The sequence below is a fragment of the Rhinatrema bivittatum genome, chromosome 10 (genome assembly GCF_901001135.1).
Source record: "Rhinatrema bivittatum chromosome 10, aRhiBiv1.1, whole genome shotgun sequence".
Classification (NCBI taxonomy): domain Eukaryota; kingdom Metazoa; phylum Chordata; class Amphibia; order Gymnophiona; family Rhinatrematidae; genus Rhinatrema; species Rhinatrema bivittatum.
The window spans coordinates 31,899,760-31,912,025 of NC_042624.1; the positions used below are offsets into that span (position 1 = coordinate 31,899,760).

Consider the following 12,266-nt stretch of genomic DNA (forward strand, 5'->3'; position numbering starts at 1 on the left):
GGGAAACTTTGATAAAATGAGAAAAATTGTTAAAAAAAACTGAAAGGAGCAGCTACAAAAGTAAAAAATGTCCAAGAGGCGTGGTCATTGTTAAAAAATACCATTCTAGAAGCACAGTCCAGATGTATTCCACACATTAAGAAAGGTGGAAAGAAGGCAAAACGATTACCGGCATGGTTAAAAGGGGAGGTGAAAGAAGCTATTTTAGCCAAAAGATCTTCATTCAAAAATTGGAAGAAGGATCGAACAGAAGAAAATAGGATAAAACATAAACATTGGCAAGTTAAATGTAAGACATTGATAAGACAGGCTAAGAGAGAATTTGAAAAGAAGTTGGCTGTAGAGGCAAAAACTCACAGTAAAAACTTTTTTAAATATATCCAAAGCAGGAAGCCTGTGAAGGAGTCAGTTGGACCGTTAGATGATCGAGGGGTTAAAGGGGCACTTAGAGAAGATAAGGCCATCGTGGAAAGATTAAATGATTTCTTTGCTTCGGTGTTTACTGAAGAGGATGTTGGGGAGGTACCCATAATGGAGAAGGTTTTCATGGGTAATGATTCAGATGGACTGAATCAAATCACGGTGAACCTAGAAGATATGGTAGGCCTGATTGACAAACTGAAGAGTAGTAAATCACCTGGACCGGATGGTATACACCCCAGAGTTCTGAAGGAACTAAAAAACGAAATTTCAGACCTATTAGTAAAAATTTGTAACTTATCATTAAAATCATCCATTGTACCTGAAGACTGGAGGATAGCAAATGTAACCCCAATATTTAAGAAGGGCTCCAGGGGCGATCCGGGAAACTACAGACCGGTTAGCCTGACTTCAGTGCCAGGAAAAATAGTGGAAAGTGTTCTAAACATCAAAATCACAGAACATATAGAAAGACATGGTTTAATGGAACAAAGTCAGCATGGCTTTACCCAGGGCAAGTCTTGCCTCACAAATCTGCTTCACTTTTTTGAAGGAGTTAATAAACATGTGGATAAAGGTGAACCGGTAGATATAGTATACTTGGATTTTCAGAAGGCAATTGACAAAGTTCCTTATGAGAGGCTTCTAGGAAAAGTAAAAAGTCATGGGATAGGTGGCGATGTCCTTTCGTGGATTGCAAACTGGCTAAAAGACAGGAAACAGAGAGTAGGATTAAATGGGCAATTTTCTCAGTGGAAGGGAGTGGACAGTGGAGTGCCTCAGGGATCTGTATTGGGACCCTTACTTTTCAATATATTTATAAATGATCTGAAAAGAAATACGACGAGTGAGATAATCAAATTTGCAGATGACACAAAATTGTTCAGAGTAGTTAAATCACAAGCAGATTGTGATAAATTGCAGGAAGACCTTGTGAGATTGGAAAATTGGGCATCCAAATGGCAGATTAAATTTAATGTGGATAAGTGCAAGGTGATGCATATAAGGAAAAATAACCCATGCTATATTTACACAATGTTGGGTTCCATATTAGGTGCTACAACCCAAGAAAGAGATCTAGGTGTCATAGTGGATAACACATTGAATTCGTTGGTACAGTGTGCTGCGGCAGTCAAAAAATCAAACAAAATGTTGGGAATTATTAGAAAGGGAATGGTGAATAAAATGGAAAATGTCATAATGCCTCTGTATCGCTCCATGGTGAGACCGCACCTTGAATACTGTGTACAATTCTGGTCGCCGCATCTCAAAAAAGATATAATTGCGAAGGAGAAGGTACAGAGAAGGGCTACCAAAATGATAAGCGGAATGGAACAACTCCCCTATGAGGAAAGACTAAAGAGCTTAAGACTTTTCAGCTTGGAGAAGAGACGACTGAGGGGGGATATGATAGAGGTGTTTAAAATCATGAGAGGTCTAGAACGGGTAGATGTGAATCGGTTATTTACTCTTTCGGATAGTAGAAAGACTAGGGGGCACTCCATGAAGTTAGCATGGGGCACATTTAAAACTAATCGGAGAAAGTTCTTTTTTACTCAACGCACAATTAAACTCTGGAATTTGTTGCCAGAGGATGTGGTTAGTGCAGTTAGTATAGCTGTGTTTAAAAAAGGATTGGATAAGTTCTTGGAGGAGAAGTCCATTACCTGCTATTAAGTTCACTTAGAGAATAGCCACTGCCATTAGCAATGGTTACATGGAATAGACTTAGTTTTTGGGTACTTGCCAGGTTCTTATGGCCTGGATTGGCCACTGTTGGAAACAGGATGCTGGGCTTGATGGACCCTTGGTTTGACCCAGTATGGCATTTTCTTATGTTCTTAATGTAGTTTATTTCCAGATGTTCAGCATACATTTCAAGATATTATAATTAGGTTTTCCACATGATAGCTACATTTTAGAGTTTTCCATCTGAATTATTCCATTCCCATGAATGTCTGTACTATTTTGTAATGTTATTTGTTATATTAAATTGCATCTTCCATATTAATTTGTATCAAATACTTTGCGTAGGGAAATGAGAGCCAGAAACTGGCCTGACAGCTGCCTCTTACAGGAGGAGGTCTGTAAACCTAGCCGGATTTAGTTCCGGGTAATAGATATTCTCTGCTGCGGCGGCCTGGGAATGTCCTGGCTCAGACGCAGCAGACAGGAGACATCTGGATCCTGCACTGGCTTGAATTATTCTCCTAACAGTTAATCTTAAGAGTTCAGTACTTGTATCTACATTTCGCTGCCCTGAAAACCGATCAAATCTGTCTCACCACTTATTCTGGTTTTCCATTCACATGCAAACTTGTGGGAAATATGCGCTTGCCAGCAAGCCATTTCATTGGGGTTTAAACACTAACTTCCCTTCTCCCTGACATTTGCCTGAATAAAAGCATCACTTGTGCTTAAGCCTCTCTGCCTAGGAAAGGATACCTGACTATCATGTATTTCTCTGGCTTGTGCTTAGCCCTGAATTCCTGGGGGAGGGGCTGGGTGTTCCCTAGTCAGAGGCAGGACAAAGTCAGGAGGTATAGATTTCAGCAGCCAATGAAATGATCCGTGCACACCCCCTGAGCCAAAGCCAATAGTGTAGAGACTCGTCTGTTGCTATGGGGAAAGTAGCCAATCATGTAATGATACATCATCTGCCTTTGTATGAATGTACAATAAAAGGAAGAGCCTCATGAGGGCTCAGCCCTTCTCTTCCTGCCTGCCATGAAAGCTGCCTCAAGTGTGTTCTATGCCTCCATACTCTACATCTGGTGAGCCCGACAGTGATGATAAACTCCATGCTTATTTCGGCTGGTCATAGCTTAAGGTACGTACCGTTCAACAGATTTGCTATCGTAATATTTTTAAATTTTAAAGTATTTCTCAGCAAGTTTGTTCCCCACATTCGTAAGCATGGGCAGTGATTTGACTGTACAGCAGAGGCTACATGCCAAGGAGCTGCACCAAATCATCAGTAATCATTATTTCATCACCAGAAGAAAAATAGCGCAAGTCAGCCTGGGGGACTTAGAAAAATTAATAAGTGAAATAGCTTGCCGTTGCCCTTGGTATTCTGAGGCTGGAACTCTAAATACCCAAGACTGGATTTCAATCGGCAATTGTCTTCATATGGCTCCCAGAGCTCCCATAAAGCAAAGATTAATCTGGCAAAAATGTACAGAGGCCATCGAACACATAGGAGAAAAAAGTTTAAAGACAGCAGTTTCAAACCATGTGCTTTTAGAAGCAGGCAGACATACCCTTCCCCCATCTTATGCTCAGTCTCCCTCAGAGACAGCAAATTCTGTGTATCAGCTCTCCATACCCACACCCAAGCCCATTCACACTTCTTTAGAAAAGCAACCCTTGAGAACAATAGAGCCACAACCTGGCCTGGGTGGGGCGATTAGCATTGAATTTCAGCAGAAAGAAAACTTTACAGAAGAAGAATTATTAGAAGGACTTCAAGCCTTCCCCATCACAGAAAAGAACCATGAACAAAGGGGGACAGAAAATGAAATAGAACATCTGGGGACACACACTCACATGGCTCCTGTGGCTTCCTCTGCGTCCACCTCAGAGAAAAGGCCCCAGGAAATAGAAAACACTGAGGTCAGAAAAACTAGCCTTCCTCCATCTTGCCTGCAAGCCCTTCCCCCACCAACCACTCCCTGTACCCCCATTTGCCATTGCCTGAGACAGTCATTAATTCTGCATCACCAATTTGTCCAGGTAAATTACCATCTCAAACCACTGCTCCCGGTAACAATTTATGTGCCGTGGTCAGCATGGGATTTCATCTAGAACATGGAAATCTCACAAGAGAGAAATTATTGAAAGGGATTCAAGCCTTTCCCATTACAGAAAGAAACAAAGAACTAGGTGTGGCAGCAATAGAGTTGAGTGCAGCCCGGAATGCCATGAGCAGTGGCTATGCCCCCAGGTCTTCAAAGAAATCAGCGTGTAAGACCTTGGGCCAGGCAGCTGCACTCCTGTGTTACAAGCAAAGAAAATATCAATATGAAAAAAAGGATTTAATTAGACTCCTGCGTTACAAGCAAAGAAAAAATCACTATGAAAAAAATGATTTAATGAGACAGTACAATGACCTGTTACAAACCAGACTACATCTAGTGCTGGAGCAGGCACAGCAAACTTGGAAAAAATGGTTTCTATTAGTCTTTGAATTCAGTTACAAAAAATCTGCATACTTTGAGAGTATTTTCCCCCACAAAGTGAATGCAGAACCTTATGTTAAAACTGTACTGAGATTTGAACAATTACTGTGTAAATTACATGTTAAAGTTTCCCTCTTGCAAAATTAATTTGGCTCACATTTAAAATGACTCAATTTCTCTGAGATTTAAGTTTATAGCTTGAATTGCCAGCACACAGAACTTGTATTCTTACTGTGATTCTCCCTAAAGTAAATTAAAATAGAATCTGTCTGCAAGAAATCAGCAAGTCCACAAGAAATCAGCAAGTACTTGCCAAGCCATTGTCTGTGGTCGATGTTATCAATTGTTAAACAATGCTATCTTTAAGTTCCTATTGACTGAAGGATTAACTCCTTGGGTGCAGTTCTTTTCTTTTGAGAAACACTGCTCCTCCCCCCCTTTACTGTAACTCTTGCTTGCCACTCATGGGGGAGGGAGGGAGAACTTTTGAAAAGAAAAAAAACTGGACTTAGTACTGCAGTTTCTCTCTCTAGTTTATATATGTTATAACTCAGACAGATTAATAGTAGTTACAGTCACTTTAGCATGCAGCAGACAGAGCTGAGCAAACAGCGTGTTTAATTTCCTATTCTAATAATTATAAGAAGAAATTCTATTCTGATATTCCACATTGAAAGTAAGCTCAGAGTATTATTGATTGCAACCTGGAACAATAGTTGCAATCTATAAAGTAATGATGGGGTCTCCACTAGGAGGCGCTATGCTATTCTACAAGTTATATTATATTATTGTTTTAATAATTCTGTTGTATAATAGTTTTTATTTTTCAGGCCTACAGACCTTCTGTATTAAGGACACTTCAGTTTTATTTTCTTTTTCACAAAATTTATACAGAATTCTGAACCTTAACATTTTTACTGACAGAGGTTGCTACATATAAAGCAATCCCTCCCAAGCCTTTTCTTGCAAATCCAAATTGATTTTATTAAATTGAATCATAGAATTGATTTATCCAAGGTTAAAAAAGTAAGAATTTCACTTTTATCCTTACCTTAGTAATTTTTTGCTGTATGCCAGTTTTTAATATTTTCCAGATTTACAGCCTTCCTGCCATGAGGAGATGTGAAGGTGAACACTTTGCAGTTTATTTTAACATTTTTCTAACACCTTTTGACTTTTGATCCTTGATCTAATTTTGTTTTTGATAACTTTTTGATAAGATTTTTAGCTTAAATTATGTGTTATCTGTTGCCTGTCTTGATGTCAAGAAGACTATGAATGAATATTTGCAGGATGAATGAATATATGTCAGTCTTGTGTAACATATGTTTAATGTAATTAATATACTTGTCATTTGATTCTGCTTACTACAAATGACTTTTCCTTTAAATGATTAATTTACACTTATTGCTATTTTACTGAATGAAAATTGATCACTGCATAAAAACTTTCTTGATAATGGGGTTACCCTCTGTTCGGAAAACTGATAATGGCTCTATTTTCTGCAGCCATTCCTTTGCATGAATTTTGTCAATAATTGAACATTAAATACGTATTTGGCATCCCCTACAACACCACAGGGCAAGCCATTGTGGAGAGAGCAATCATACCCTTAAGAGCTCTTGAAAACAAAAACAAAAAGGAAGGATAATTGCCCCTGGATTTTCCCCTAAGAAGGACTGGCTGAACAAGAACAAAGTATTGTTTTAAATCACTTTAAATCATCCAAACATTTCAAATTTAAGACCACAGCCATGAGTAATCATTATGGGACTAGGGTTAGTCACCCACAGCCATCAGTTTTGTATAGAATATTTAATGTCTGGTACGGTCCCGTTCCCTTAAAATGGGGAACGAGGATATGTTTCTCTGCTTGCTTCCACAGGTATCAAGCCGTGGAAAGATGGAAAGGTGTCCAGGTCTACAGGACCCGATCCCCAACTTCTCCCTGAGCCTCCACAGCCCTCAGAAGGACAGAGACCGGACTCCTTGCAAAAAGCAGCACCACATGACCTGGGGACAGATCAAGGCCCTATCCAACCAATCTGCACAACTCTTAGAACAGCAAGGCCTTGAGTAAACTCCAGAGAACTTATTAGCCGTCTTTTCTTGCCTGAATGCCAACTCATTAACAATTGTGTTCTGTACCCTCATCCTTTATGCACAGAACTTTTCACACCTGTTGAATCGAACAGACTGTTGGATCTGCACACACATGCCAACCCAAGCCTGCGGAGAACGACTGATGCATGCTGTACCATTTAACCTTACAGTATGGACTAATTATCCTTTACAGAGAGGTGTTTTCATTAACTCTCCAGTTAATAATACCATACTACACATTGGTAGCTGTATTCAAGAGACTGCCGCTCTTTGTTGGGACTATGATACAGGGGATGGAAAGGGACTTCAGGTGGGAAATATCCATATTGTAACCGAACATTTGTATTAATCACTGAACACTTGCATAATTATACCACATATATGTATGCAATTGGCAGATTTCAGGATGTGCAGTGGGAGACCCAAGCAGGTACAGAAAGTATAGAGGGGATGAAGGATTTACCCTTTGTAGTTATATAGCCCAAATGATAACCAATGACATGTCCACTAATCTGTTAGGAAACATATGGATGTTATGTGGGCGTAGAGCATATATGTACATTTCCCCAAGATGGAGAGACAGATGCACTTTAGGCTACATCCTCCCCTCATACTATGCAGTCAAAAATTTACCCAAAGCAAGGCTCCATAACAAAAGGGAGGCGATAAATAATCCCATAGAAAAGTATACAGAAACTCAGATAGCTAGAAGCCTGTTTCCTCCAATGGGGACAGCTATGAATTACAGAGACTTACACATCCTAGCTAACTGGACGACTGCCATATTTAATCAGACAGTCCATGTATTAAAACTACTCACAACAGAAGTCTCTCAGATTAGAGAAGTAGCATAACAGAACAGCTATACCTTAGAAACCATTTTAGCCTTAAAGGGTGGTGTTTGTGCATTAATTGGATCTCATTGCTGTGTGTACATATCAGTTTATAAAGCAAACCTCACACATACCATAGAGCAGATAGAAACCATGGATGCTGATGCACCATTTTCAGGCAGAATACCTACTTCTCCATGGGATTGGCTATGGTCCTGGCTCCCTGATATTTCTGGTCTCAAAAGGGTGATTTCTATTATAATGACCATAATTGTCTTAATTGTTTGCCTGTGATGCTGTATTCAGTGCATACCCAACCCTCATATCCATATTGAAACCTTGCTCTCAGCCCGGATACAAAGATGTCTTGTAAGATGCCTAATAGGGAATCATGAGCCCTGCAGCGTTGGCACACCACCTGCACCAGCTCTGGGTGATATGGAGATTCAGGAGCTCATCGGCAGCTGGCACACCACATCGAATCAGCTTTCTTCTCTCCATAATCCCCCTTCCCCTATTTCCAGCCCATACCAAGACATAACAGATTTCAGTAAGGGTCTAAAGCTTCATTGAGCTGCCTAAACAAAAACAGAAAGGGTGAGATGTGGGAAATATGCGCTTGCCAGCAAGCCATTTCATTGGGGTTTAAACACTAACTTCCCTTCTCCCTGACATTTGCCTGAATAAAAGCATCACTTGTGCTTAAGCCTCTCTGCCTAGGAAAGGATACCTGACTATCATGTATTTCTCTGGCTTGTGCTTAGCCCTGAATTCCTGGGGGAGGGGCTGGGTGTTCCCTAGTCAGAGGCAGGACAAAGTCAGGAGGTATAGATTTCAGCAGCCAATGAAATGATCCGTGCACACCCCCTGAGCCAAAGCCAATAGTGTAGGGACTCGTCTGTTGCTATGGGGAAAGTAGCCAATCATGTAATGATACATCATCTGCCTTTGTATGAATGTACAATAAAAGGAAGAGCCTCATGAGGGCTCAGCCCTTCTCTTCCTGCCTGCCATGAAAGCTGCCTCAAGTGTGTTCTATGCCTCCATACTCTACACAAACTTAGCATCCCTGCTTCTGAACATGAGCAGTCCTGTGTCTGGATCCTGCGGGGCACCTGTCTCAGCTCCTGCCACTGGACAACGGCTCTGCACCTCCGGGGTGTGCCCATCATTCACTCATGGCCAGCATTCAGAATTGCTTTGCTGGCACGAGTCTTTGACTCATGGCTTTCATTTCCTAAACCTTTTAGAAGGGGAAATAAAATTGCACAGAAAAAGATCTTCTTAGTGTTTGGGTAATTGCCAGGTTCTTGTGGCCTGGTTTTGGCCTCTGTTGGAAACAGGATGCTGGGCTTGATGGACCCTTGGTCTGACCCAGCATGGCAATTTCTTATGTTCTTATGAAATGTGCAAATCATGACTTCTGCACTGGAGGGCAGTTGCCCAATAGTTAAATATAGCCCTTTCAGACAAAAGCCCCCGACTCCTGTGTTGGGGGCTTTTTTTGTGGAGTTTTTTCCCCTTCTGAAAGTGTCAGGAAGGGGAAAAAACAGTCAGTGGCAAAAGATAGGCCACGTTTGCACTGGGGCAACTAAACCTTCTTGCAGGCTCTCAGCCTAATCTTTAAATGTGGCCTTACATTTCATAACACACTGACAGGAGAGCAGGTGTAATAAAGCTTGTATTAGCTCGGGGGCACTGGGACACTTAACTGTCTTCAGAAGGCGATCAGGAGAGGGCACAGCGATGGTATAAACGGGAGGCTAGAGGGAAGTATTTCAGCACACTGAGTGTTGAACTGTTATACATCTCTGGCTTAATTCATAACCAAGATATGAAGACGTGAGACCCAAACCAGTTCAACTAATTGGCTATATTAAAATTCAAAAGCTAGTCAAATATAATAGCAAATAATTATATACCTGTGTGAATGCAAGCCGGAAGATGAAAGAAGAGTTGGCTGAGAAGCCTCTAGAGCGGGCAGATACTGTCGCTGCAGGGGGGTGCACTGTATACTTCCCTGTATACTGCATACATACATGCTGTCAATGCAAATGGAAAAAAAGGTCCTTTGTCCTCATTAGGAAGCATATAAAACACGTTCTTGTAACAGACTGATAATTTGGGGCAGTTGTTTATATTTTGTTGGTATAGTTTTATCTGCTATTTTATGTGGTTTTGGTGTGTTTTGAAGGTAGGGGAGAAACGGGGGGGGGGGGGGGGTGTCTGGGGCTTGAGTAGCTATTTGAGATGCTGGGTGGGGAAGGATGGCGTTAGTTCATAAAAGGATTTATCATGGTGGATGGTTACATGAGCAGCTACACTGATAATGTTGAGGTGAACTGTGACTTTAGTCCCACTAGTGTGAGCAGGGTGATTTTTAATTCTTGGTTCTAGATTATTGATCTACTTTTTTATGCTGTATTATTATGTACTCTTATTGTTGTATTATTATTTGTATGATGTATTTTGACTATTGTATTTATTACTTGATGTAAACCACTTTGGGTTGAACTAGTTTTGAGAAAGGTGGTCTAAAAATCTAACAAACAGTAGGTAGGTGGGCGGTGCAAGATGGCTGCCGTGCACTAGTGGTGTCCCGGATCTACAAGTGTTTATTTTTTTACTTGCCAAAAGACTGATAAAATGTGAAGAGGAAGGGGAAAAAGTGCGCTCCTCCCCTCCTGAGGCATCTGGTTCCCTCCCTTTGGGGGCCATGGATGGCTTCACAGTCTGGAGGCAGCTGACTTTGTCAGTCTCTGTTGCCATGCCATTGCGGGCTGAGGCAGCTGTAGAGGAGTTGCTGGCCCCCCAGGCAGCTGAAACATCCATCAGCCCAGAGGTTAGATCTGTGGATCCAGCCTCTCGATTGCGTCTCATTGCTGAGTTGCGTCATGCTGTTGATGTCATCAACTCTCATTGCTGAGTTGATGACATCATTGATGCCGACTCAGAGAAATTTGGAGGGAGTTTGTCTGGGTAGCTTCAGCAGTATGGGACAGCTTTTGTCAATATGCCTGGGAGTGCAGTAGATGTAGGATCCCATTAGAACCATCTCACAGAATGATTCAGCACAATGGACCTTTTCACTTCCTAAGCTGGAGGTTTTATTTTGGAGGCTGTTTAGTGTGCTATTATAGTGTGTGTGTGGTAAGTTGATTTCAGGGCAATTGGCCCAATTTTCTAACAGTATGTCTCTTTGGTCCAGAAGATTGAGGGAATTGAGACTGTGCTGAGACTGGTTGCTGCAGAGAGCGTTCAGCGGGAAAATAATGTTCTTATGAAAAATGTTTCTACATATCAACATATTAGAGAACATTATGAAATGGAGGAAACTTCACTTGATTAATTTTCCCAAATCTGGAAAAATCTCAGCACAGGAAATGTTTAAGAGTTATCTACTGGAGATACTTAAATTTTTCTCCAGACTCCATGCCATCATTAATAAAGGAGCCTGGGAGAGAGTCTAAACAGAACAGGGGAGAATTTTCTTCCATATCATTTGGTAATTTTGATCTCACAACTTTTTTTTTTTTTTTTTTAGAAAGCTCTGGAGGATTTTATGAAAGTCCAGCCACAGTGATTGTGAACTTTGTCTTGGAAAGTGATCAGGACCAGGTATTGTGATCATATTTTAGTAATCGAGATGATTTGTTTCAGAAATTGATAGCCAAAATTTTTCCTGATGTAGCAAAAAGTATACAAGAGAGGAAGCCACTTCTATTATTATGACGGAGAGTGAATCAGATTGGGGCAATGCTTCTTCTGAAGTTTCTAGAAAGATGTGTGATTAGATTTAAACAAACAAAATTTGTTTTTTGAACCCTCACAACTCTCCTTTTCTCTGAGAGATCAGCATCCTGTTGGATCAGCTACAAGCTCCCTCCTTTTGTTGATATACAAAGTCTTTCCTAGTGCTGGCTCTCTATTTGTATATTTTTTCCACTGTTTTTAGTCCTTCCCCTCTTGTGGTGGACTTCAGTAATGGAAGCTTTGGATTGTTTTTTGGGGGGGGTTTTGTTTTTTTTTTTTTTTTGCTGTCTTTGGTATATGAGATTTCCATTTTCTTACTTCTTCTTACTTCTTACTTCTTCTTACTTTTCTTACATGCCATTGGCCTAATTTTAATTAAATTACGAAAATATTTAAGGATTTATTGTTATTGTTCAATGTTCTTTGTATTATGAATGTATTATATGTTATTGTTCAATGTTCTTTGTAAAAAAACCCTGATCTGACTTCCCAGACCAGGGCTATCTTTTCGTTCCATGTAAACCGGACTGATTTGTATTGTATACAGGAATTCCGGTATATAAAAATTAAAAATAAATAAATAAAATAAAATTCAAACAAGAAATATTTCTTGATGTATATTTAAAAATGCACAAATAAAAAGTTCAGGCCATCTAGAACAAGTTGCAAATGCTATACACTCCGAGGATGTAGAGATGAAATCAGTGTTTTCCTTGGTAGAAAAGCTGGTATTGTCTTCTCCCACTCCTGCATCTTGAACATTATGTGCCCTGTGCTGTGTGGCTGACTGCCAGCTCCATAGGTCCGGTATTGGCACAGTTTCCCCTGGCACAGTGCCCTCTGGTAATTGGTCTCCCCTGATCAGCTGATGCGTGTGCCCAACCATAGGCTCCAGAGCTCTAGGTGCCGGCGTTCAGTTACCCCCAGCACTGCACCTTCTGGTGTTTGGTCTCCCTAGGTTGGCCAACACATGCAT

General features: G+C 40.7%; 1 protein-coding gene across 4 annotated transcripts in view; it reads right to left on the reverse strand.

Moving 5' to 3' along the window:
* Positions 1–12,266, reverse strand: part of ALG14 (ALG14 UDP-N-acetylglucosaminyltransferase subunit) — a 146,302-nt gene that overhangs the window by 53,012 nt on the left and 81,024 nt on the right. For 2 of the 4 annotated variants that reach the window (XM_029618022.1, XM_029618023.1), the window contains exon 4: positions 9,460–9,579. The exons of the other annotated variants lie outside the window; for them this stretch is intronic. In XM_029618022.1, the coding sequence (XP_029473882.1) occupies positions 9,460–9,579 (120 nt within the window). The remainder of the gene's footprint in view (positions 1–9,459; positions 9,580–12,266) is intronic. 4 annotated transcript variants of the gene reach the window in all.